The sequence below is a fragment of the Phaseolus vulgaris genome, chromosome 1, assembly GCF_000499845.2.
Source record: "Phaseolus vulgaris cultivar G19833 chromosome 1, P. vulgaris v2.0, whole genome shotgun sequence".
Classification (NCBI taxonomy): Eukaryota; Viridiplantae; Streptophyta; class Magnoliopsida; order Fabales; family Fabaceae; genus Phaseolus; species Phaseolus vulgaris.
Window position 1 is genome coordinate 49,852,443 of NC_023759.2, and position 25,091 is coordinate 49,877,533.

Below are 25,091 nucleotides of genomic sequence, written 5' to 3' on the forward strand. Positions count from 1 at the left end.
GACGAATTTTAACGCTTTAACAATATAACCCTACAAAAAAAAGTTAGATCGGAAAATAATCCTAAACAATCCATAATACAATCTGGATCGGGCCAAATAAATTATTATATAAATTGAGTCGAATATTTTTTTCGATCTATTTAGCTTGTCATTTAATTGAGCTTAATTAGGTTAGACTGATTAGATTGACTCGTGGGTTTATAAGTAATTTAATTTTACAAAACAGTAATTATGTTTTTAGAAAAAAATATTTTAAAACATAGTCTCATGATTTGTCTCTTATCACTGTATATTCTTTTATCTTCGTATTATCGATGGCATCTTTAGAAGTGTTTGTAAGTGAATTTGGTTGGTACTATAAGGCTCTCATTTTTTTATTTTGTTTTTGCTAAAAGTATTCTTCATTTTATAGTGCCATTGTTTTGACCTATCAATTGGGTTTAACCCACCCTAGTCCACATGGATCGGGGCCAAAAAAAAAATGTCCCTATGACCAAAAAGTCCATATAAAAAAAGTCCATAGGACTAAAATATCACCAAGAGTCTCATAGATGAGTTTTTAAAGTAAAAAGTTTATTTAAAAAATTAAATGAAAAAATACTTTAAAAAATCTTTTAGATCTGAAAAATATTTTATAGAATTTACATTTTGAAATATATTAATACGTTTTATGGGATTGAGTTAGACTTAAAGTACACTTCGTAATAGATTGTATAATATGGTATATTTTTTTAGAATTGAAAATACCTTTCGGGATGAACAATCTAAAATGTATTAAGGCATTATAGGTCACATATTTTGGTATGTATTTTCATATTTGAAATGTATTTTTTTATTAGGGTAATAGATTGTAATATGTTTCTAGAATGCATTTTTTATTTTATATTCTAAATTTTGTATAAAAAAATTGTATTGTAAAAATGTAGAATCCAAAATATAAAACAAAAATATATAACAAAATTTATAATTCAAAATATAATTCGGTACTGAGCAGTAGACAATTTATTTTCCTTCCTATCATATATATTGTGACGAAGAATTGTTTAAATCAAAGGTGCTTAAAAATGTAAAAAGATTAGTTCCTTATAAAATATAATAGTGAATTAAATTATGACTACGATTAAATTACTTAAAATGGGACAAGAAACAAACAAAAAATGTGCTTTTAACGTCGTAATTATTGGAGATGTTCGAAGTTGTATCTCCAATCACTTGGTATAGTTTTAAAACATGTCGCTGTGTATATAAGAAATGAACATTGAAATATTCGAAAAAAACAGCAGTTACGTTTCTATATAACGCATTTATGGGCAGGGGATAGAAAATAGCAGCTGAGAGAATCTTGCAGAAGAAACAATGATGCTCTCTATTACGTGCCTTGGGAGGAAACATAATTACACACAACTTGGGGCAGAGGGAAGCCACCTTATTGTAGTATGTAGTACGTGCAAACTCCACCATTTTCAAACGGCCAAAATTAATATAAGAATGAAAGAATTGTAGAACATTTAATATTGAAGGCAAAAAAATGAATGCAAAATTTGTCCTATATTATAGAATCATCCCCAGGACTTGCTGTCACTGATCTCTCTGCTCTAATCTCTTCCAGCTGCTGCAGCACTTGATGAACTTCTGGTCGTGCTGATGGAGAAGGATCAACACAGTGCAAAGCGAGCTTCAATGTATTTAGCAACTCATCGCCAACTGTTGAAGCATCTCTCATTAAGTCTGCATCAAAAACCTCATTTGTCCACTCCTCTTTCACAATAGAGGCAACCCACTGAGGTAAATCTACTCCATTCATAGACACCCCAGGTGACTTCCTCGTTAGGAGTTCTAACAAGATCACACCTAGACTATAGATATCGGTTTTGGAGTTGGCTTTCTTCAGCTTTGAGAGTTCTGGTGCCCTGTATCCCAATGCTCCTGCAGTAGCTATCACGTTGGTGTTAGCAGCAGCTGTCATCAGCCTAGAAAGACCAAAATCTGCTATTTTAGCATTTGTATTCTCGTCAAGCAATACATTGCTGGATGTGAGGTTTCCATGTATAATGTTCTCCTGGGAATGGAGGTACAACAATCCACGAGCCATGTCCTGTGCTATTTTCATCCTTGTTTGCCAATCAATGGATGTTTCAGTTCCACTACCTGCAAATGTTTGACTTATTGTAAGCTATATCAATGAAAAAAATATGATCATAATAAGAGAAAAACACACAAAAAATGTAGTTTTCCCCTATTTGAAATACCAAACTTACCGTGTAGGAAAGAAGCAACACTTCCTTTAGGCATGTAATCAAAAACCAGAAGCTTCTCCCCTTTGGGTCCCAAGTAATACGCCCTCAGAGCCAAAACATTGGGGTGTCTAATTTTTCCTAGAACACTGACTTCTGATTCAAATTCTCTCGGACCTTTAGCAATCTTTTCCCTCAATCTCTTTACTGCAACTTGACTTCCATCCTCCAATATAGCCTTATACACAGTTCCATAGGTGCTCTTTCCCATTATCTCAGCTGTTGCACACAATAAATCGTCAGCTGTAAAAGCTATCGGTCCATCAAAATGGACTAGTTTCCCTCCAGCCTCCCCACCTGCTTCAATATCACCAGCAGCAACAGGAGGGATTCCTTTTTCTGTCCTCATTGTGCCAGTTCTCCCTGCACCTCTGCCCTTCTCGGTCTTTGATGTTGATCTCTTTCTGATCAGACAGAAGAGAAGGACGCAACAAAGTACGATGAGGACTATGAGAAGAAGTCCTGCTACAATGAGAATAATGTCTTTGGTACTTAGCTTCCTATGATGGTGGTGTTTTGACATTTCATGAGGTGGAGCAATGACTCCTTCTGATGGAGCTTGTGAAGGACATGGTGTTGAGGGGCTGTATCCACATAGTTGAATATTTCCCACAAATGAGCTTGAGTTGAATTTCCTGGCAAGTAGAAGGGGAACAGAACCTGAGAGGCTGTTGTAAGAAACATTGAAGAGATCAAGACTACGTTGACTGTTAAAGGAGACTGGAATTTCTCCACTGAGATTATTCAGTGAAAAATCAAGCTGCCGAAGAGTGGAAATGCTTGCAATACTTGAAGGAATATGCCCTGTAAATTGGTTTCTACTCAAAATTAGAACAGAAAGATTGTGCAAACTCCCTAAAGTTCCAGGGATTTGATTTTCAATGAGGTTGTTCTCAACATTCAGAAGTGTAAGCGAGGATAAATTAGAGAGGGTAGCGGGCAAGCTCCCATTCAAGGCATTATTTGAAATGTCTAGTGTCTTAAGCTGAGAAAGAGTTCCTATTTCATTCGGTATAGCTCCACTAAACCTATTATTACTAAGGGAAATTTCATTCAGTTCTCTTAAGCCACCCAAAGAAGAAGGAACGTTTCCAGTGAAAAAGTTATGATCTAGGATCAAATTTCGAAGCCTAAAGAACTCATCATTCTTGGAACTCCCACCACCCCAAGAGTTAGGAAGGGGACCAGATAGATTATTATGTTGAAGAGAAAGGAATGTGAGGGAAAGTGAGTGAGTTAGGCTAGCTGGTAAGGGACCAGAAAAGGAGTTAAAACTCAAGTTAAGCCAATAAAGTTTGGTGGAATTGGCAAGACTATAAGGGATTGGTCCTGTGAGGAAGTTGTTGCTGAGGTCAAGAGACTGAAGCAAAGGGCAGTAACCTAAGGAAGAAGGGATGGAACCTGTTAGCCTATTGTTGAATAACTGAACACCTCTAAGGTTAGGAAGAAGTCCAAAAGTGGAAGGGATTGAACCACCAATTTGATTATCATGAAGACTGAGCTTCCTAAGACCTTGAAGCTGGCCAATTTTATCAGTGATACGCCCCTTCAATCCCTTCCACGGAAGCTGGATCACAATAACCTCTCCCTTAGCACACTTGATACCAACCCAACCTCCGGAACAAGCTCCAAAGCCACTGTCATTCCAGCTCCGCAAGAACCCTTCAGGATCAACTAACTCCTGCTTGAACGCTTCAAGTGCTAACAAGTTTGATGCTGTCACAACCACTCCATCCCAGCCCTCATCTTCACACAAAACTGGTTTGAAACATGTGGAGAGAAGCAGAGTCCACACCCAGAAGAGAAACAAAAAACAACTCGAAGGAGTCTTCTTCCATCTTTCTTTCTTCTTGTCAGAAACATGGTCTTCATGTTGTGAAAACTGACAAGAGTTAAGGTTGGTTTTCTCCACTACCATAACGAAAAGAGATGTTTTTGAATGAGTGGAAGTGAAAGAGAGTGTGTTGGAAGTGATGTGGAGATAGAGAGGAACAGTTGAAGGATGGTTTTTGTAGTGAGGAGAGAGAGAAAGAGAGAGAAGGATCACGTGACGACATAAAGAAGTGTAGGTGCCGCGGGGGTTGAGAGCGTGAGAGAGAGAGAGAGAATGAATGCTAAGTTCAGAGATGGTGTTTGTTTGCAAGAAACAGTGAGTAACGGCTAGTTTTCCTTGTAAGTTGAAACCATTGAGGAGCATTAGTATTAGTAAAGTGGTGATTGGATTTGTTGAAAGGGTTAAGTTAAGATGATGGCGCGCTATTCTTTTATTGCAGAACCCGCGCCCCTCCACCTCCAACGGCTCCATCATCCTCCTCATCCTCCCATGCTTTCATGCTTCCATTGAAAATGTTAAAAAAATATTAACCTTAGATTTGTAAAAACTAAGGTAGTTTCAGACCAATTACTTGATGCATATTAATTTATTATAAGTTATAAAATATAAGAGTGATAATATTTTATAATCTTTAATACATTGAACTCGGTAATAAACAATGTTAAAAATGATTAATATATTAAGAGGCATATAGTTAATAGTTCTCTCTGCATACAATAAACATTATCTTATATTCATTTTATAATACACTATTTAACTTATTTTGTTAATTTTATAATTTCTAATAATTCATTATTGTGATCTGTATATTATATTAATATTTATATTAAGTATACAAGATTTAATATAGAGAAAGTGATATCAGAAACCAGTCATTATTACTAGGAGATATAGTAATTGAGATACAATTACTGTTATACTTCATATAAATTAATAATAATTCATATTTGTTTCATTTTGAAAGAAAGAAAAAAGGTAATCTAGTAAGAAAGAGTCATAAAATCAACAAATTTCACTATATACGTCTTATCGATTTATATGGATGGAAGTATTCCTTAAACTATATTCATTATTTATCATAATGTGTTTTAATACTCATGTGTATAGGTGAAATTAAAATATCAGCTTAAGAATATAAAAAAAAAAACAAAAAAAAAAAACTTGCTATTATTAAAAAATATTAAAATAACTTGTTTAGGAAATATTAAAAGAAATTATAATAATTAAGTTGTGTGTGACTAAATATATGGTCCTATTTATCAGTTATTAGATTTCATTCTTAAAAAACTATAAGATGGATTATGTTAAAAGTGTGTTGGTAACCCTGTTTGTGCCTTAATGGATATCTATGAGAAAATGTTATTATTACTATTTTATTACTGAATCTGAAGCCTTGGCTGACATGAACCTGCTGCTGGTGGCATCTCCAAGTTTGACTGAAGTGTCACGTGGTGATGGGGGAAGAGAAGATATCAGAAAAATATCATAACATCGAGTGATTCTGGGATTTTGATAAGAGCACGTTCAAAACACCAATTTATGATTGTAACTTTTTAATATAATTTAAAAAAATTCATTTTCAATAAAAAAAAATGTTTTTTTCAGTTGTAATATGCTTTCCCTCACAATTTTCTCTTTAGAAAGTATTTCAATGAAATATGAGGATGGAGAAATATATAAATTATTGTTGATCTTAATTTTTAATCGAAATAATTAGGTTCTATATGAAAAAATATATAAATTGTTTTTTTTTCTGAATAATTGATATAATCTGAGACTATATATTAATGGTATCGAAATAATTAGATTAAAAAAAGAAAGAAAAATGTTTTATGATGAGTTGGTAAGGTGGGTAGTGTAGTCGCAATTCATATCATGGATGGCGGTCCCAAAACACATAACAGTGGTCTTCATCATCATCTTGATGGTACTTATGGGTCCACCAATGTTGATTTCAGTGAGAAGTATATTATATTCTCTTATAAGGAGAGTGACAAGTGTAAGGCTCAGACCGTTATTAAAGGTCTTGTTCTCACATTTTTCAAAATCAATTCAACACATATAATGCCTCTATTATAATCAATATATGTAGTATGGAGATATTTACCATATAACACCAACTCATATTCTATGTTCTAATTTGCAATATTCATAATATATGTACATCTCTTGTTACCATGTTCATCCATTTTTACTAACTGCAACTCACCTTTATACTTTATTTTATATATTTGCAATTATATTATCAGTAAGCAATAGTATTTCTTGCACTTTTTTAAATTGATATTTTTAATGCATATTATTTCTACAAGAAATAAATAAATACGGAATAAATTTTTTGGAAAACAGAAATCAAATGAAAAAATTTGGAATTACTCCAAACTTGAAAATCTTGTAGTTTTCACAGAAAATTATAAAGATGGTTATCTTGTTTCTATTATATTCAAACAAAAAAATTAAATGGAGCGGATTTGGAGAATTAGAACATAAAAAAATAGTATTTTTTACAATATTTTTTTAAATATTTATTGACCTACTTTTTCTACATTTTTTAATATTTATTAAGATACTTTTTCTAATTTTTTATCATTTATTTGGTTGTTTTAAGTACAAAATTTTACAATTATACAAGTAAAGTTTAAATAAAAATAATATTTTTATTAAAAGTAAATTGCAATTTATATATTAGTTGTTCATCAAAATTAATGTATAAAGTAACACACTACATTGAATATGAACACGAAACATATAACAATAATGTAAAGAGTCAATCGAATAGTTTTTTTTTAATGTAAATGGTTGTAAGGTTTCGTACAACAATCATTTCATCTCTAAGTTTTATAGAGTTATTTATGACCTTAAACAAGTAACAACATTTTGATTTCAAAAGTTAAGTATAATTCTATTAGTTCTTCACACACAAAATGATTCCTCTTTATTCATCAAATTTGAAAAATTATACTATTTTAATTGTACAATATTAAAAAAAATTGTTTAAGAGTCGTTTTTTTTTATAAATCTTGAACAATCATGAAATCTTCACTTATCTCAAACAAAATACATCAAATATATTTTTACAGAAAGCAAACATAATATCACATAATATAGGATATGATTTTCCTCTAAAATTAATGTAAATTATGTATATATATAATTCAATAAATACATTAGCAAATATATTTACCTTCATGCTTCTTATGGGCAACTTGTATCCATATATTTTATCATCTTCACAAGTGCAGAACTAATAACTTGGTCCAACATCTTTATATCTGTCATCAATTAGGAAGACAACATAATAATCTGCCAATATTATCATTTGGATTATAACTTTATAAATGAAAAGAAAGGAAAAAAATTAAATATTAAATATAAATAAAGAAAAGTATATAGAAAAAAGGTATTGTTTACATTGAAGAAAAAAAATGAAAAAAGTAAGGAATTTGTTTTCACTTTTATGGAGGAGTGAAAAGAAATAGATAAGTTATATGAAAAATATTATTATACTTACTAAAATAATTTTATTGTATTTTTTTATCACAACTCTATATTGTCTTAAATTTATGCTATAAAAATATTAGAAAAAGTTAATGAGAGATAATTTATCCAAGACAGTGAATCCCTGACTCATTTTCTTTTCTTTCTTTCTTTTTGATCTTTGTTTTTATTTTTAATTTTTTTTTCTCCCGCATTCTTCTAACTATCTGTTTCACTTGTCATTATCTCATATTTTGTTTTATTTCAATTTTCACGTTTCTCAAATTAGATCTTATTGTGTAATAGATAACTTATTTTGAATTATTTCTGTCCAAACATATTTTGATTTAAAGTAAGTTTATTTTCATTCTAAAAATCTCTTAATTTTTTTAGTGTTTAAATTCTTTGTTGATTTGGTCAGGTTATAAAAAATGATTTTGTTAACTAGTTTAACAAGTAAGTGAAGTCTTATTGATAAGTTATGTTTCAGTAAGTTTTTAAGATTTTGGTTTCACTTTGTTTTAATTACTTTGACTATAAATAACTCTAAAGTAAGGCAAATTATGTTATGCTGTAATTTATTTATTAATTTGTGTATAAGTGTGGTTATTGTTGAATTGAAGAGTTTGAAATTTATATTGATTTTGAAATTTGAGATTTGCTTGTAGATTAAAAAAGTGAGATATTACTATGTGATTAGACATACTCAATCCAAATATTTTGAAAGATGTATATAAAAAGGATATAAGTCTTTTGTTTGTAGTTTTGGATTGTATTTGTATAGATTATGTTTGTTTTGAATTTAAGAATGTAATTTTGGAAGATGTTTACAAATTTTGTGTTTCAAATAATTTAAATCAATTTAATTTATGAAACTATTTTCCATTTCTCAAATGATGATAGGGTATTTATGTTTCAAAATATAGAAAGAAAATAGAAAATTTGATGTGTGAAAAAAAAAATCTGATGCAAATCCAACACATCCATTATCTCTTCTTTCCCAATTGAGTATTTTCTTTTCCTCAAAGACAAGTCTCCAAAATTTGTACAGTCCATAGGCCAGGGTTGGAGCTGAATGCTTGTAATTTTTATTTTATTTTATTAAAAAATAAATTTTAAATTTAATTAAACCAAATAAAATTGGTGTGAGTGTCATGTTACCAACTCGTGCATTGGAGGTTCGATAAAAGCCCGATAACAAGTAGCATGATATCAGCTAATTTCTCATTCTCTGATTGGTGTCTTGAACCCTTGGTATGTATGTATTCTGTTTAGTTTTTATGTAAAAGGTTATTTTTTGGGTTTCTTTTATTATTGATTGAGATGGGAAAGAGAGTATGAGGTCTTTTGGTTGATATGTAGATGGAAAGGCTCTTTGAGAAAATCTGTTTTGTTGTACAAGGGTTGGACCACCCCTGAAGTGGTCTTATTTAATTTCATTGCTATTTGCTGATAAAAAAAAAAAGTAGCATGATAACTTCAACAAACAATCCCTCTTGATAGATTCAAAATGACCATATATAATACCATATTAAGAAGTGAATTTTAAATTCAACTCAATTTTATTAAACTGACTTATAAGGTGAGGTTTACACTCACTAATCACTAAAAAAAATCATTAAATAAAAATCAATTTTAAAAACAATAAATAATTAGTTGTTATATTGACTAAATTAGAGATATCTTAAATACGAAAAAAAATTATTGATTTCTAAATTAGTTTCTATAATTGATAAATAATTTCCAAATTAGTATCTAATTAACTATTAAGATTTTAATTACCAATTATTTAGTATTTTAATTTATAGTTATGAAATTTCCAAAACAGAATTATTTTTTTCTCTCTAAACTGTGTCAGGTAAGGGATGGTAGGTGTGAGTTATGGTCACAAGGTCAATGAAAAAGACATAGTTATGACTGAAACTAAATAAAATAACAGTGGAGAAGGAGATGGTATATATATGTGTGTGGTAAAATGGGAGAAGGTTGAGGTGTGTACACTACAAATAACCCAAATGGGAACACTAATAATTGGGGACGGAATATATATAATGGTTACTAATATAGAAGGATGAGGAAAATGCCTTCAAGATAACACCACCACAAAACAAACTTAATCGCTTTTTTATGCCAAGTTTATGTAGGCGTAACTCATTTAATAATTTATCTCGAAATCTCATAAACCTTCAATTGGAAACATTTCTTTCAAATGACAACAAACTTTAATTGGAAACATTTGCTTCAACTGTTTTAGATATGCCTACCTTCCTACCTTCAAAGAATTCCTAAAGAGCTTTTCTTGCTTATTAATATCTCCAAAACATTATTTTTTTGGTTACTTGTTTTTATAAACTTTTTTTTTATCGACAATAAAAAATAAATAAATGGGAACCACTTCAGGGTGGTTCAACCCTTATACATAAAGAGCAAAACACCTTACCATACTCCTACCACGAAACACCTACCTGAATATCTAAGGAACAACCAAACTAACTATAGGAAAACATTAAATTATCATCCTCATATAATCCACTGGGTTCAAAACCCAATTAGAGTACCCGAAGGAAGCACAATGAGACTTTGCGTAAATCTACGACCAAAGCGAATACTTTGAGCGCATCTACCACCCCCTATCAAAGGACACACAATTCCTATGATTCCAAATACCACTCACAACTCCAACCCAAATTGTACCCCAAACGTCATTAACCGAATCTGAAGCCTGACTTAACCTGAACTGTAGAAAGTTTGTCAAAGGATCCTTATGAATAACGAAGGATACGCCTAGCCACTTAAAACAAAGACACCAAACACGCCAAGCGAAATTAATATTTGGTTACTTATTTATAAAAATGTTTCACACCTTGCAAATTATTACTTTTTATCACCAATGCCATAAAGTTTTAATCTCTTTAGACTAAAAGGTAAGTATTAACCGGAAGATAAATAAATTGTAATTAACATCAAATTCAAAGCGTGTGCCTAATTCGATCTTAGATATGCATCACTATAATTAAACCTTTCACGTAACTCAAATTAAACTCCAACACTGTATTTTAAATGAACTCATATATTCAACCTGACTCTTATAGTCTTATCAAGATCCCAAACTCTTCTCACAAATGAAACTAGAATAATATGGACAGAATTTTCTTTGAAAGAGACGACCATAAATTACTTTTAAACTTAATTTTAGGTGGCGTAAACATTACACTAACTCACAATGCAACTCATTGGTTTATAATTCAGACTTGTTTTTTTCAATGCTAAAAAGAAGTTTTCTTACATAACTTGTTTTTCAAAAGGAAGTTTTTTTTTTCTTTTCCTTTGCAAGATTCTGTTTGTAATATTGAACAGTTAATTATATATAATTCAGCAAGGAATCTGGATATTTTTCTCTTTCTTTTATTTAATCAGTATCTTATTATGCACAAAGGCACGTGATTAATGTAATATTATACTGCTATTTTAAAAGAGTACCAAAATCCATACTTTTTTTTAACGATAATTAACGAAACGAGACAAGACTTGAGCTGTTGAAATTAACAAAATTTGGGAGTATCCCAGTTTTAGTAATTTCAGAATTTTGTCTTTACGTGCATGTAATTATCTTTTCTTAAACAATGAGAATCTGAATTGATACTTTTCTTAATCATAATTGCCTGTGTAAAGAGCTTTTCTCGATTTGTTATCACTATCCTTGTCTATCACTCTGTCCTCGGTAGGGTGGTCAGTGTCAATGCCATCAAACATGTCAAAATAAGGTAAAATTTGATGCAATGATGAAGTTACCATCTACCTCTAATAATAACAAACATTTTATCATACACGAATCTTCATCTGTAACAGACCACCTTATTCATCAAGCATCACCCTACTACGATATATGTTGGTCAATGTATATATATATATATATACGCACTTTGTTTTTTTTCAGATAAACAGAGTATAAAAATTATGTAGAATACTATCTATTACGTACAGAATGTTTGAGATTTGATTGGTGGTCTATCTAGTTAATCTTGCTTTTTTCCAAGGAGCTAATTAATGATCAAGATCCTTTCTTTTTCATTGTTATTCCTTCACCACTTGCGTTACGTTGCGTTGGCTACAATCATGGAAGAGTCTACAAATACGTGAAGCCCCAACCTGCATGCACCCGAACAAGAGAGAGAGTTACAAGTTTGCTTCATTCATGGCTTACACTTTTCCTGATGTGTTTTGCTGGATTCAGAAGCTTCCACCAATCTCAGAATGGGAAACAAATTCCATTTCTCTAAACATATGTTCTTCAAGCTCTTGCCAACCGTCTCTCACTCTCACCATAACCAAAAACCATCATTCTTCAAAACTCTACTTTGTCATTTCAGCAGACTGTAACACTCCTATCCATCTTTGGGCCTCAAAACCTTTCAAGCATGCAAAGTCCAAAACCGCCATGTTAATAGATGATGAAACCATTTCCAATTTCTTTGTTAATTTCAACCAGGCCATCCTCCTTTATGGCTCCAACAAGAACGCTCCCTTACTCAGGTTTCCAAAACTTGTCTCAACTCCCAACCTTTCAGACGTTTTCAATCTTTCTTTCTTCACTCTCTTGTTCCTAGTTTGTATATACGAAGCTCCTGCTGCAGATTTTCGTTCTAGGTGTATTAGCAACCTGAAAGACCACTTGACAGGTTTTGAGTCAAGAAAAGCATCAAACATACTGATGAAACTCTTGGGGTCTAACGTGGAAGAGTTGTGGATGCGTTCTGTGAACCTTGCAGTTACTAACTGGGTCGGGGAACAAGAAGCACATAGCAACCCCTTCAAAACACCTTGTCCTTTGTTTTCTTATGCATTTTCAGCATCTGGGTTGTGGAAAGTGCAGTTGTATTGTCCCCTCATAGTCATGGATGTTGAGAATTCAAAAAGTAATCCAGCTAGTGAGAGACTTCAATTCTCCCTCAAGTATCACCATGTGGAAGCTGTTCTTCAGTTCAATCACAAAGTCTTAATAAAAAAGGAGTGGGTTGAAATCATGGTGGACATTGACAACATAAGGTATGGTAACCACCAAAATATTAACTCATGATCAAGAGATCATGTAAGAACAATACATAACCATTCTTAACAATTAGCCATTTATTTAGCTTGTGCTTAGTTGTAATTGGAAATTCAGGGAATAACAAGAGTCACCATTTGTATACTTCTGATAAGATTTTATATTTTTGAAGTTTTCAGTTATTTGGAGAGTTAAAAAAAGCAAATAAATATTTTAATATATATTTTTAAAAAATGAGTATTGTTCTTGAATGGGAAGTTGGAACCAAGAAAACAATTGATCTTCTTCTTAGGAAGTCGTTTTGTTCCTCCTTTCTCGGTGTGAACTCTCTGTACTCTTTTTTGCTCTCTACTTCTCCTCTTTCTGAACTTCAAACTTAGATGATACTTATAAAAGGTACTCCGACGTTCAAGTGAGACCTCGTTATTCGGCACTCGGTGTATTTAGTGTATAATGATGAGGTACATGATTCTTGGAATGTGTGTCTATTTATATAATTATCATAAACCCTTTATTATTAATTAAGTCGAATTAAGAATATGAACTGTAATACATATTATCTAATGTTTAGTTATTATTAATCTTGTTAATTTTTTTAAGATGTGGTGGTGTCGGTGAGTCTTGATAGGGGATTAGACTTTTATTTGGTAATTAGATCTTACCGTAGACGTATTTTATAAAGGAAGTTATGACACATGGTACTTATTATGTTGTTTTTTTTATTATAATACACTCCTTGTGAGCAGGTGTGATGTTATCAAATTGGTGAATGAATCTCTTATGAAGGAACGAGGGGCTGATGCAGGTGAAAAACATTTTCCTTCGAGAATATGTTTACAACTTACACCTATTGTCCAAAACCAAGTGTTGAGCCTATCGGTTGGGAAATCCTCGGAGAACCCACGAAAAGAATTCGGAGTTGACAAAAGTGTAGAAGCTTCGTTTGAGCCATCATCCATTCCTGTGGGACTTAGAGTGTCAGCTGGAGAGTCCACAACAGTGAGTTTGAAGCCTTGGAAATTTGAAGAATCTGTTTATGGGTACAGTGCAAATTTGAATTGGTTTCTTCATGACAGTGTGGATGGCAAAGAAGTTTTCTCATCAAAGCCTTCAAAGTGTGCTATGATTAACCCAAAGTCGTGGTTCAAAAATCGCTACTCAAGTGCTTTGCGACCTTTCACCAGGCAAGGAGGAGTTATTTTCGCAGGTGATGAATATGGGGAAAAAGTGTGGTGGAAAGTGGACAAAGAAGCCATAGGAAAAACAATAGAAATAGAGATTAGGGGTTGGATATGGTTAACATATTGGCCTAACAAGCGCATAACATTCCACACAGAAACTAGGAGATTAGAGTTTCGTGAAATAGTATATGTTCATGTTGTTTAGCCTTCTCTCTAAGAACAAGGAGTGATCTGCAAGTCACTGCTCTTAAAGCTGTAATTCCTTAAAATAAAAGTGAACCTTTTCTACTACTTTCATGATCTTTTTACACTTTATTTTATAAATACTTATTTATATATATAGCATTTTAAGTGTTATCACGTAACTTAAAACAAAACAAAAAAAGTTTATAATGGTGTTTTTAGTGTTACTCATCTGACAATAATATTATCTCAACATTTTTTAAACATGTCTTTTTATCATTATTCATACTTTGTCAAAAATAACATTATCTCAAAATGTTGAAACACCACTTCTTATATTATTTCATATTTTATAAAAAATAATCATGAAAAAATCTTGATATTTTGTTACAAATTGTTTTTATCACATAATAGTGTTTTTTATAATACAAATACACAATTATACAATACACAATTATATCGTGAGAATGAGAAGTTATTTAAAATAGTTTCTAATTTTAATCAAATTTTATTATTATTATTATTCATTGAGTTTTTTTAATTATCAACTCAAAAAAATGTAATGTTTTTCATGATTTTTTGTACGACCTTAAAAAAACTTTTATGCCTAAATTTTCTGATTTTTTAAAATTTTTTAAATATATTTAACCTATCATTTAGCTTTTTTTTTTTGGAAATGTTAATTAGGTTATTAAATTAAAAATGTAATTAAGTTATCAATTTATAATATTTTTGTAAGTAGATTCCTGAATTATTGCATGACAACGTAAATTGTCTGAAAAAAAAATTCAATTATTTAATTAAAAATATAATAGAATAAAATTTAATTATATAGTTTTGAATTTAAAGACTTGATTAGAAAAGTTTAAATAATGTACATAGAATTTATTGTCCAAGACACCAACTGTCCACGTAAGAGGGACAGTCACACCATGGCGCACATTAGCGAGGAAAGTTTCCTAGATTGGAACGGAGAGGGTGATTAGAGGGGCGGAAATTTCAAAGAGACACAGAGTGCAACTAATTTATCCACCTCTTTCCTTGTTCGCTTAACTTCACAGTTTCTCCCATTCATCGTTTTTCCCTCCCATTACTCCATTTCCCTGTCTTCCATCCTTCTCCAGCTCTCTCTCCCATGGAATCCTCCGCTGCCATTCGATCCTTTCACTGTATCTCTCTCTTTCTCTCTCTCAATCTGTATCTGCATTTTTGTTATGAACGTGCTCTGGTTTTGTGTTTACGATTTTCTGTTTTATTTACTTTAATTTATGCGATGTGTGACGGAAACTGGAAACGATTACATACGCAGTTTGATTTTTGGGAAACGAATTCGGTACATCTGGATTAGGTATATGATTTTCTAGTTAGAAAGAAAAGTAACTGCGAAGGAGCTCGCTAGATTTGTCATTGTGTTGCAAACATTTGATTTAGGCACGTTTCGCATTGCTGCTTTCTTTAAATATCATTAGTTATATCACATGTTATTTTCGTTTTGAATTAAATGCTGAACATAGGACGAGTTTCTGCTGCTGTGATTTATTTATTCAATTTTATTGCTAGGAAATCAAAACACGGTTATGCCGAGGATCGTAGATATATATATATATATATATATATATTTTTAATTTGCAACGAACCTTTGAAACGTTTCATCCCGAAGTAACTAGTTGTATTAGCTTGCGTGACTTGTTCCTTATTGCTGTGATATGTGAAGCTTAATTTAACCTTAGAAATGAACTTGAAAATTAGGTTGCAGTGACAAAGTTATTTTATGGTATTGATTAGTATCGTTTGTTTACAGGAATCACGGCACGAGCATAACAATTTTCATTAAGTTAGATGAATGTCATTAATTAGGTGATTAGAATTATTTTTTGCTACTGATTAGGTATAGTTTTTCATGTTTCTACAAATAACCAAACGATGGTCTGCAATCACCTTATAGCCTGTAATTGACCATCTATTAGGTCCTATAGGATAACACAAGATAACTAGTGACTGTGTCCTTTTTAATAACTTTAGTGGCACCCATATGTTGTGTTCTGTTGCTTATTTTATTCTTTTGTTGATATATTCTGTTAAATAGAAAATGTGTTCCTTTTTTCCTATGTCTTTTTGAAATAGGCTTAATTCCTTTTGGAAAGGGTCTCAATACCTTCTTAAATGGTTGAATTTCAATATATAATAATATTTTAGCACTATAATGTTTTTAATATGATTTTGTTACGGTCAGATGCTTAATCATGACTCTTGGATTTCAGATCCCATGGGCACTATGTCCCATATGCGGCCTTCCTATGATAAACAAGTTGTAGTTCCCATCCACAATGTGCGATGGAACTCTAAAAGTAGACTTTTCATTCAGCATCTGGCATATGATCGGAAGCACATTAATTCCCACATGAAGGGGAGCACCACACTAGTTTCATGTGCAAAAACAGCTGAACCTATCAACACATCCAACTCTGATGATGGTGGGTTATATTGATTGTGAAATGAATTACGTCTTTATCCTTTGTCTATGTTACTTTGTTTGAATGAGAAAAGTCTGCTAATCTTATTTAGTCTAAGTGTAATTATCTTTTGAAGTGGTTGTTTCTATTTGTTGAAGAGCACACATCCACTTGAGATATGATCAAATTATAAGTTATATGTGGGTGCAAACCTTATCTTAAGAAGTCGATTTTTGTGAGAATAAGGTAGACTTAAATTCCACTTTTTAAAGATGGTATCAAAGTCATTCAAGAGTCTATCCTAGTAAGTTTGTTGGATCTATTGTGTCTCTCGCTATCGAGTTCCTTCTGGTCCCACACTCGAGATGTCTAGTCCTTGATATGAGAGGATATATTGAAAATCTCACATCGACTAGAAATATGACCAAATTATATTATATAGTTTGGTGCAAATCTTTGGTTTTGTGGGGTTAATTTAGGTTGAAATTCATTTTCAATAGATGATATTAGAGTGTATCCTAGTTAAGTTTGTTGGGCCTTATGTTACTCGCTATCGGGTTCCCATTTAGTTCCACACTTGAGATGTCCACTCATTGGTGTGAAGTGGTGTATTGAAGAGCTCACATCGACTAGAGCTATGACCAAATTATAATATATGGCTGAATGCAAATCTCACCTTACTATGCCAACTTTGTGAGGTTGAATTAGACATAAGTTTCACTTTTTAAATATGGTATCAGAGTCATTTAAGAGTCCTAGTTAAGTTTGTTGGGTCTATTATATCAGTTGCTATAGGATTCATCCCCAATCCCATGCTCGCTCGATAGTCCACTCCTTGGTGTGAAGTAGTGTATTGGAGAACTCACATTGACTAGAGATATGATCAAATTATAATATATGGGTAAATGCAAATCTCACCTTACAAAGCCAACTTTGTGAGGTTGAATTAACTTAAGTTTCACTTTTTAAAGATGGTATCATATTCATTTAAGAGTTCTATTTAAGCTTGTTGGGTTTATTATGTCATTCGCTACGATATTCACCCCTAGTCCCACGCTTGAGATGTTCAGTCTTTGGCGTAAAGGGGTGTGTTGAAGATCCTATATGAATTAGAGATATGACCAAGTTATATTTTTTAGGTGAATGCAAACCTCACCTTATAAGCTGGTTCTACAGGATTGAGGTAGACTTAAAATCACCTTCTTAAGACTATTGATAAGATGTTGAGATACGTTAATCAATTGCAAAAATTTTGGGCTGCAATTTTATATTTTTGTGTGATCCAAGATAATCTTTTGGAACTCTTCTATACTTATTGGAAAGAGAGAAGATAGGAAAAAAAAAAAATCTTACAAATTACAAACAAAAGATGTGATTTTATTTACTTATTTACTTTTAAGGTAAAGTTATAAAGTTATTTACATGGGTAAGTAATAGTAGGAAATCTTCTACTTCTGTTGCTCAATATTATTGTGGTAATTGAGAAAGTCTGTTTGAGGATTATATATATATATATATATATATATAAAATATAACTGTGTTAGAGTTGGCGGTTAGAATAGCTTCCCTTTAATATTTTTTTTTATTTATATTCAAATTCCTTGACCTCGCAATTATTTAAGATGCTGCAGCTTCTCCAGGTAGTACTCCACAAGGCTCATTGGAGAAAAAGCCTTTGCAAGCTGCTACTTTTCCTAATGGATTTGAGGTCTATAGCTATTCTTCCCTTATTTACCTGTTAAGGATATTTTTATTAGTGAAAAATGATAATTTGGTGGAAATTAGCCCTAGTTTGCTGGCTTTTATCCAATACTGCATAATTGCATTACTAATTTCCCTGTTTGAATGTGAATCTGATGAAATTAGTCATTATATCTTTTTTGCTTATGATCAGGATTTGGTATTAGAGGTGTGTGATGAGACTGAAATTGCTGAACTGAAAGTAAAGGTGATCTTCTGTCTTATTTTTTGCTTTTGTAAAATTGGAAGTTCAATGTTTTAAATTTAATAGCGAGGATGAAAAGAAACTTCAGTGAATGTTATATGGTTTCTTCATACGTCTATAGCTCTGTCATATACTGTGTGTTGAACTTCTGTCAAAGTATGCTTGAATTTACTCAAGATATCACGCTTATAGAAAATGAGGTAATAGTATTGATGCTTTTTTAATCAAAATTGCAGCATGTTGTAATTGCAACTTGAGATTGTGGTGCCTTTGTGCCTGGTGTCCTATCTCATTATAGTTCTTTCTTTGTAATTCAAATTTGATCATAAAATTTTTAATCATCTCAGCGTTGTTTTTATACAACGTTGTCTGTTATATCTGTCTAGTTCATCAAAAGAAGCATGCTTTTAGCTGGATGACCTTGTACTCGACCTTATTTGACTGGTATTGTTATAGGTTGGAGATTTTGAAATGCATATTAAGCGAAACATTGGAGCAACAACGGTTCCATTGTCTAACATTTCACCAACGACTCCTCCACCTATCCCATCTAAACCTATGGATTCAGCACCTGGTACCCTGCCACCATCACCTCCAAAATCATCTCCAGAAAAGAAAAATCCAATTATAGATGCTTCCAGAAAGAAATCACCAATATTGACAGCATTGGAGGCTTCTGAGAGTGGTACTTACGTCTTGATACCATCTCCCACGGTATGTCAGCCATCAACAATTTAAGTTTTAACTTCTGCTTTCACTAGTTATATTTGCTTGAGCTATGTAGAGTTTGCTATCACTAATCTTTCTTTCTCATTAGGTTGGCTTCTTCCGTAGAGGTAGAACAGTGAAAGGAAAGAGACAACCTCCTATCTGTAAAGAGGTACGTGTGATGTGCTTGTCAATACCCATCAATTTGTTATGACCAAGATCACATTCACTTGATATTGCGTCGGGCTTTCTCGTTGTGAACCCCACCTTTAAATTTTGCTCCACATGTGTTTGTTATTAAGATTTGCAGTGATGAAACTAATTGTTTCTGCTTTAGGGACCCAACTGCTAGCACTGTGAGCTGCCCCCACGTAACACTGCAGACATAATAGTCGCAGTCTATCTATCAGCCTGTTTGCTTGTCAGCCTAGTCTCCTGATGTGACCTTGTTAACATGCATATGTTGGCTTTCGGAATAAGTTTAAAGTCTTTTACTAAAAAAAAAGGAAAAAAAACTGATTATAATCAACAGTGATTGTTTCATATACAAATAAATATTCTTTGGTACTCACTTATTGTTATTAGTATACTTTGTATTGTACAGTTACTTCATCAAGGTCTTTGAGAACCTCATTTTCATTGACCTGACTAAAATGATTCTCAATGTATTTATTTCCTAATTGAATTTTAGGGGGATTTTGTCCAAGAAGGGCAAGTCATAGGGTATTTGGATCAGCTTGGCTCTGGAAATCCGGTTAAGGTGATCTGTCTCAGTTTTTGTAATTGTGGTTCCTTAATATCTACTACTTCTAACTAGTTTTATTTTTGAAATCTTGCAGACTGATGTGACTGGACAAGTGTTGAAGCTACTTGTTGAGGATGGAGGTATAAAGATGTGTATAACCCTTATATAAAAAAATGCGTAGATTTATTGACATGTCATTAATGCAATACAGGGCTTTTGAGGAAAGAGAGCAGTGCTAATTGAATAGTTAAGCAATAGTGTACCTCCAGTAATAGAATATGGTCAAAATGATTTGGAAATCCTAATAATTATGAATTCTATTAGTCTCGATTGCAAGTATTTTGAAACTTAGTTGCAAGGAAGAAACAAATTACTGTCAAGAGATAAGCATTGAATTTTTTTTGGGGGAACGGGTTGGCCAGAATACTTGTGAGTCCATCCATTGTATTCAAGACATTTTTTAAGAGTGAATTTAACCATTTGAACACTTAGAGGGTATGTTTGGATAAACTTCTCCATGAATACTTACAGAAGATAAATATAGGAAGAAAAGTTTAAATTAGCTTTTTCGATAAGTTAAAATTAGTTTGTGCATAAGCTAATTTCTATTTTTTTTTAATTTGTGCATAAGTTAATTTTAGGCAAGAAGATTATTTCATTTCTTCTTCTCTTTCTTTGTAGAAGTGATAATGGAGAAGTTTGTCCAAAATATGTATTTAGTACCTAACATTTTCTAACCTATATGTAGGGATGAAAATAGGCTAGTCCACCAGTCAGGGGCTTTTGACATAGTCTGTCAAAGGCCTGGTGTAAGCTTTTAGGCTTTAAAAGAAGCCTACCAAGTGTAACAAGGTGGCCTGTTTATATAATAATTTTATATATAATACATATTAAATAAATATATATAATTATTAATGTTAATAACAAGTTTAATAATAAAAAAATAATGTTATTTTTACTTTTAAAGCTCTGGTTCATATTTACACCTCTACTTTTATATAATAATAAAATTATTAGTTTATTCAATATAAATATTATACTTCCTAGCGGAAACATAAATGCAATAGTGCATGTATGTTCGCATTTTATCTATTTAGTTAAAAGTTACTATTTACTATTTACAATTTATATTAATTTTAATTTCATGTATTATTATGTTTTATATTTTATATGTAATCAATACTTTGAATGTAAACAATGTTGAAGAAACATTACATATTGTAGATTTGCATGAAAAAGGAAAAAAACGTAATTGTATTGGGGAGTAATGGTGTGTACCACTTATTTTAAGTGGATGAGTAGTTTATCTCCACTATTTTTTTTTTTCTTAATTGTTGTATAGGTAACAATAATAGTTGAGGTTTAAAATATGAAATCTCAAAATTTTAAAAATTCTGTTTATAGCATGTTCACACGGAAAATAGTATATTCGTTCGGAACTGTTACTTTTGTTATGAATCATATATACAAATTAGTGGAAAAAAATAATTTCTGTTAACAAATATTGTGCATGTAAAGTAAGCATGTCTCTGTTGTGAGTGTTTGTCTTAATCAAGCTGCATTGTATTGCAAGAAATGAAAATGGAAAATGTTTTGTCAAGCTATTAGAATCTGGATCCATAATCTTATTTTATTATCACGCCAAACTGTGGTGATTTCGAATCTTGTATAATTTTTCGATCAGTCACTGGATATACTTGATAGGTTACTTTAATTCATTGAAATTTATAGGTCACTTTAATTCATTGTAGTTTACAGTGTATAGCTAGTTGTGCTGTTAGTTTTCATAGGTTTTCTAGTTAGTGTTGACTATTGACAGAATGGAAAAACATTGTTTAGCTGTCAAAGGTCTTGATTTCTGCTATGGCTTTTTGTGATTTATTGATGGCCTAGTCCGTTGTTTTGCAATATTCAGATTTTACTGTCAGTGCAGCCAAATTAACCATATCTAAACCTATTTTGCTACTTGCACTCATCCATAGCTGTGATGAGTTTCTAACTGTTTTTGTTTGTGATTTACAGAGCCTGTTGGTTATGGAGACCCCCTTATTGCTGTCTTCCCATTAGACCTCAAGTGAGCTAGCCTTTTCCTGTTATTCTGACTTATCATGAGGCTTTTTTTTTTTAATTAGGGAGCTAGTCGCATATGGGCAAAAGTTTTTAATAGGTTACGAATAATTAAAAATCATACTTTGTACACCGACTGCTTAAATTGTACTGGATAAAAGTTATTATGAGACGACCTTCTTTATGTATCTTAGTTGTTGAAGTTTGATCGCTAGCTACCCTTTATTTAGTTTCTCCCAAAATAATTGTGCAGAACTTGTTTTTTAGATTCTGGACCAGAAATAGAAATACAGTAATGGGATATATATATATATATATATATATATATATATATATATATATATAAATATTGCATTCACATTAAAATTCTGACCTAACAATAGCTAAAACTCTAGCAAAATTCTAACCGTCACAAATTACGAGGATTGTCAAAAAGTTGATGAGGCTAGCATAATTATTTTAATAGTAATTTAGTAATAAGGATAAACAATACCTAAAATTTGGATAACAAAATTAAAATTAAAATAAATTACGAGATAAAGACTTGACATATGTTAAAAAAGTTACTGATTATACAATTTAGGTCGAGCAAAATGTGATTAAAAGAAGTTATGTTTATTGAAGGTTTTTCAATTACAGCGTTATGTATGTATATTGTCTGAAGTATATTAGTTTGTATCTAGTAACTGTGTAATTCTGAAAATACAAATCCGTAGTCATGTATAGTAACTTGCAGTCATGCATATAGCAAGATATATCAATTAAAAAGAGGCCAACACAATTGGAATGAATGTTATAGGAAAAAGTTGCAGTATAAATAAATCAATGCAATACGTTAACAATTTTTTTAAACCGTAAATAAAGCACAAAGAAAAGAGTATTGTGATATAATTTATAATTTATAAGAATTTTTTACTTTTATTGCCACACATTTGTGTATCTTATTGTGCTCTCTTACTTTTTGAAGGCAAGAAGAATGAAGAATCTAAATAATTCAGTACATGTTTATCTTTTTGTCCCAGTACTCTAATAAGAGTATTTAATCTTTAAGCGTGGGAAGAAAAGCAGGACGTTTTGTTTTTCGAAAACCGGTTTTGTTCATTCTTGGTCTGGGACTTACTGTGCCTTACTCCTTGGGTATTTTGGTATGAAATTTTTACCAGACATTCGTCATTGTGTCTATTGAGTTTTGGCTGAGATTTAAGTCTTAGACTCGTCCCACAAGATTCGCAATAAATTTTTTATTCATCACTGCCCAGGATGAAAGGAAGGTTCGTTTGTGAGTGAAACTGTTTGATTTTTTTCCTGGGTGAATACTCATCCGTTTAACCTGAAATCTATTGCGTTTTGTCCCAAACTCAGTGGAGATTCTTACACGAAATTTCAGGAAAAAACCATTTCGAGAGAACTTTTCGGAAGTTTTGTGCAAACCAAGGCTATCCTCTAGCAAAACTTGTGAAATTTTGCCCTACTTTCTGCAATTTTTTTCCGGGTCTGTATTGTCCTGAAAAAATTCACACAAGTAATTTAGTATGTTGTTTGCACCCAGGTAAGGAGGCACGTCCATAAACAAATCACAGAAAGAAGATACGGGGAAGAAAAGCCAGGACGTTTTGTTTTCGGAAAACCGATTTTGTTCACTCTCGGTCTGTGACTTATTGCCCCTTACTCCTTGTGTATTTTGTTATGAAATTTTTACCAGACATTCGTCATTGTGTCTATTGAGTTTTGGCTGAGATTTTAGCTCCAGACTCGTCCCACAAGATTCGCAATAAATTTTTTATTCATCACTGCCCGGGTTGAAAGAAAGGTTCGTTTGTGTGTGAAACTGTTTAATTTTTTTTCCTGGGTGCATACTTATTCGTTTGACCTGAAATCTGTCGCATTTTGTCCCAAACTCAGTAGAGATTCTTACGCGAAATTTCAGAAAAAAAAACCATTTCGGACTAATCTTTCGAAAGTTTTGTGCAAACCAAGACTATCCTCTATCAAAATATAAAAATGAACATACATAGAACGTGTGTTTACATAAAGAGGGTTATGCATTTCATTGAGATAATTCATTTATCTAATATGCGTGATTTGGAACACTTTTATAGTGATTGAATATGTATAGAAAATCTCACAATTCATCATTATGGTTGATAATTAGATACGTTTCATTATATCTAAGATTTTCTCTAATACTAATTGTCAATATTTAAGAGTTTTTAAAATAGATGATAATACTTAATCACCATTTAGAAATGAGGTATTTTTATCTCTTATATATTTAATTTTGTTTTTAAATTTCACTTTAATATGTTAATTACATAGACGAAAAATTGTGGACAGGTTAAGTCAGTACTAAATTATAATAAATAAAATGTTACTTACATTTAAAAATATAGTAATTGATTTATGACGGAATCATTTTGGTATTAGTTTTCAACGTTATATTGTATACTTGAGTTGGAATTTGGCAGTGTATATTTTGATTTCTGCCCCTTATTGTTTGTCAATATTCAATACAAACCCATACGACACGTTAGTTGGGTGATATATTAATACGAAAACATACATTTCACATTTGAATAAATTGTTATTTTATTCATTTTATTTTATTTTTAATTTAAAATATTATTATATTATTATAAATAATGTAAAATATATTTTTTAATGTTTATTATGAAAAAAAAAACTTTTCTATAATTGAAAAGTTGAAACCTAGCTTTGAATGACTCTTTTCAGCCACCATTTCAGAACTGATCTGAGACACATCTGAGTCAGATCAATTTTATCCTCAAATAAAATTCCAAAACAGAAATGGATAACTCCAACTTTCACCTATGGACACAGTTGCTTTACGTAGACCTTCAAATCCCACACTTTCTATTTATAGTTTACGTCACAATCTCCATTATCATTTCAATTTATTGCCACCACTAAAATTACCAACTTAATATTACACATCAAAAACCTATATTCCACTATTTCCTAAGATTTTAATAGTTTTTACTAATTTTCATTTTTTAAACCTATAATTTTTTAACTTTTTAGCATACTCTTTTCATATATAATCTATTATAATTATTTTTTATCGAAAACTATAAAATTATATGTAAAATTGATTAAATAAAGAGTAACCTTTGCAAAACTTAATAATATATATTAAATG

General features: G+C 31.5%; 3 protein-coding genes across 5 annotated transcripts; 2 read left to right on the forward strand and 1 right to left on the reverse strand.

Annotated features, from left to right (window-relative positions):
- Positions 1–1,342: 1,342 nt before the first annotated feature.
- LOC137815111 (probable leucine-rich repeat receptor-like protein kinase IMK3) lies at positions 1,343–4,419 on the reverse strand. Its single transcript, XM_068618155.1, has 2 exons — positions 2,259–4,419; positions 1,343–2,148 (listed from the first exon to the last, which is right to left on the reverse strand). The coding sequence occupies exons 1-2, from the start codon at positions 4,210–4,212 to the stop codon at positions 1,547–1,549; spliced, it is 2,556 nt and encodes an 851-aa protein (XP_068474256.1). The 5' UTR covers positions 4,213–4,419; the 3' UTR covers positions 1,343–1,546.
- Positions 4,420–11,540: 7,121 nt separating this feature from the next.
- LOC137815112 (uncharacterized) lies at positions 11,541–14,124 on the forward strand. Its single transcript, XM_068618156.1, has 2 exons — positions 11,541–12,651; positions 13,399–14,124. The coding sequence occupies exons 1-2, from the start codon at positions 11,759–11,761 to the stop codon at positions 14,036–14,038; spliced, it is 1,533 nt and encodes a 510-aa protein (XP_068474257.1). The 5' UTR covers positions 11,541–11,758; the 3' UTR covers positions 14,039–14,124.
- Positions 14,125–14,912: 788 nt separating this feature from the next.
- On the forward strand, positions 14,913–22,122 carry LOC137815113 (uncharacterized). Of its 3 annotated transcripts, none has more exons than XM_068618158.1 (9): positions 14,913–15,185; positions 16,278–16,490; positions 18,101–18,177; positions 18,364–18,417; positions 18,871–19,128; positions 19,232–19,294; positions 19,814–19,882; positions 19,962–20,007; positions 21,890–22,122. In XM_068618158.1, the coding sequence occupies exons 1-9, from the start codon at positions 15,152–15,154 to the stop codon at positions 21,943–21,945; spliced, it is 870 nt and encodes a 289-aa protein (XP_068474259.1). In that variant the 5' UTR covers positions 14,913–15,151; the 3' UTR covers positions 21,946–22,122. The 3 variants fall into 3 exon arrangements, with proteins under 3 accessions (XP_068474259.1, XP_068474258.1, XP_068474260.1); XM_068618157.1 differs by having other exon boundaries at positions 14,961–15,185; positions 18,092–18,177; XM_068618159.1 differs by having other exon boundaries at positions 14,961–15,185; positions 18,110–18,177.
- Positions 22,123–25,091: the final 2,969 nt, after the last annotated feature.

Coding starts and splice junctions, on each gene's coding strand:
- LOC137815111 (XM_068618155.1), bottom strand. CDS start 4,212: ATGGTAGTGGAGAAAACCAACCTTAACTCTTGTCAGTTTTCACAACAT. Junction 2,149..2,258: donor TGTTGCTTCTTTCCTACACG/GTAAGTTTGGTA, acceptor AAACATTTGCAG/GTAGTGGAACTGAAACATCC.
- LOC137815112 (XM_068618156.1), top strand. CDS start 11,759: ATGCACCCGAACAAGAGAGAGAGTTACAAGTTTGCTTCATTCATGGCT. Junction 12,652..13,398: donor GTGGACATTGACAACATAAG/GTATGGTAACCA, acceptor CCTTGTGAGCAG/GTGTGATGTTATCAAATTGG.
- LOC137815113 (XM_068618157.1), top strand. CDS start 15,152: ATGGAATCCTCCGCTGCCATTCGATCCTTTCACT. Junction 15,186..16,277: donor TGCCATTCGATCCTTTCACT/GTATCTCTCTCT, acceptor CTTGGATTTCAG/ATCCCATGGGCACTATGTCC. Junction 19,295..19,813: donor AACCTCCTATCTGTAAAGAG/GTACGTGTGATG, acceptor ATTGAATTTTAG/GGGGATTTTGTCCAAGAAGG.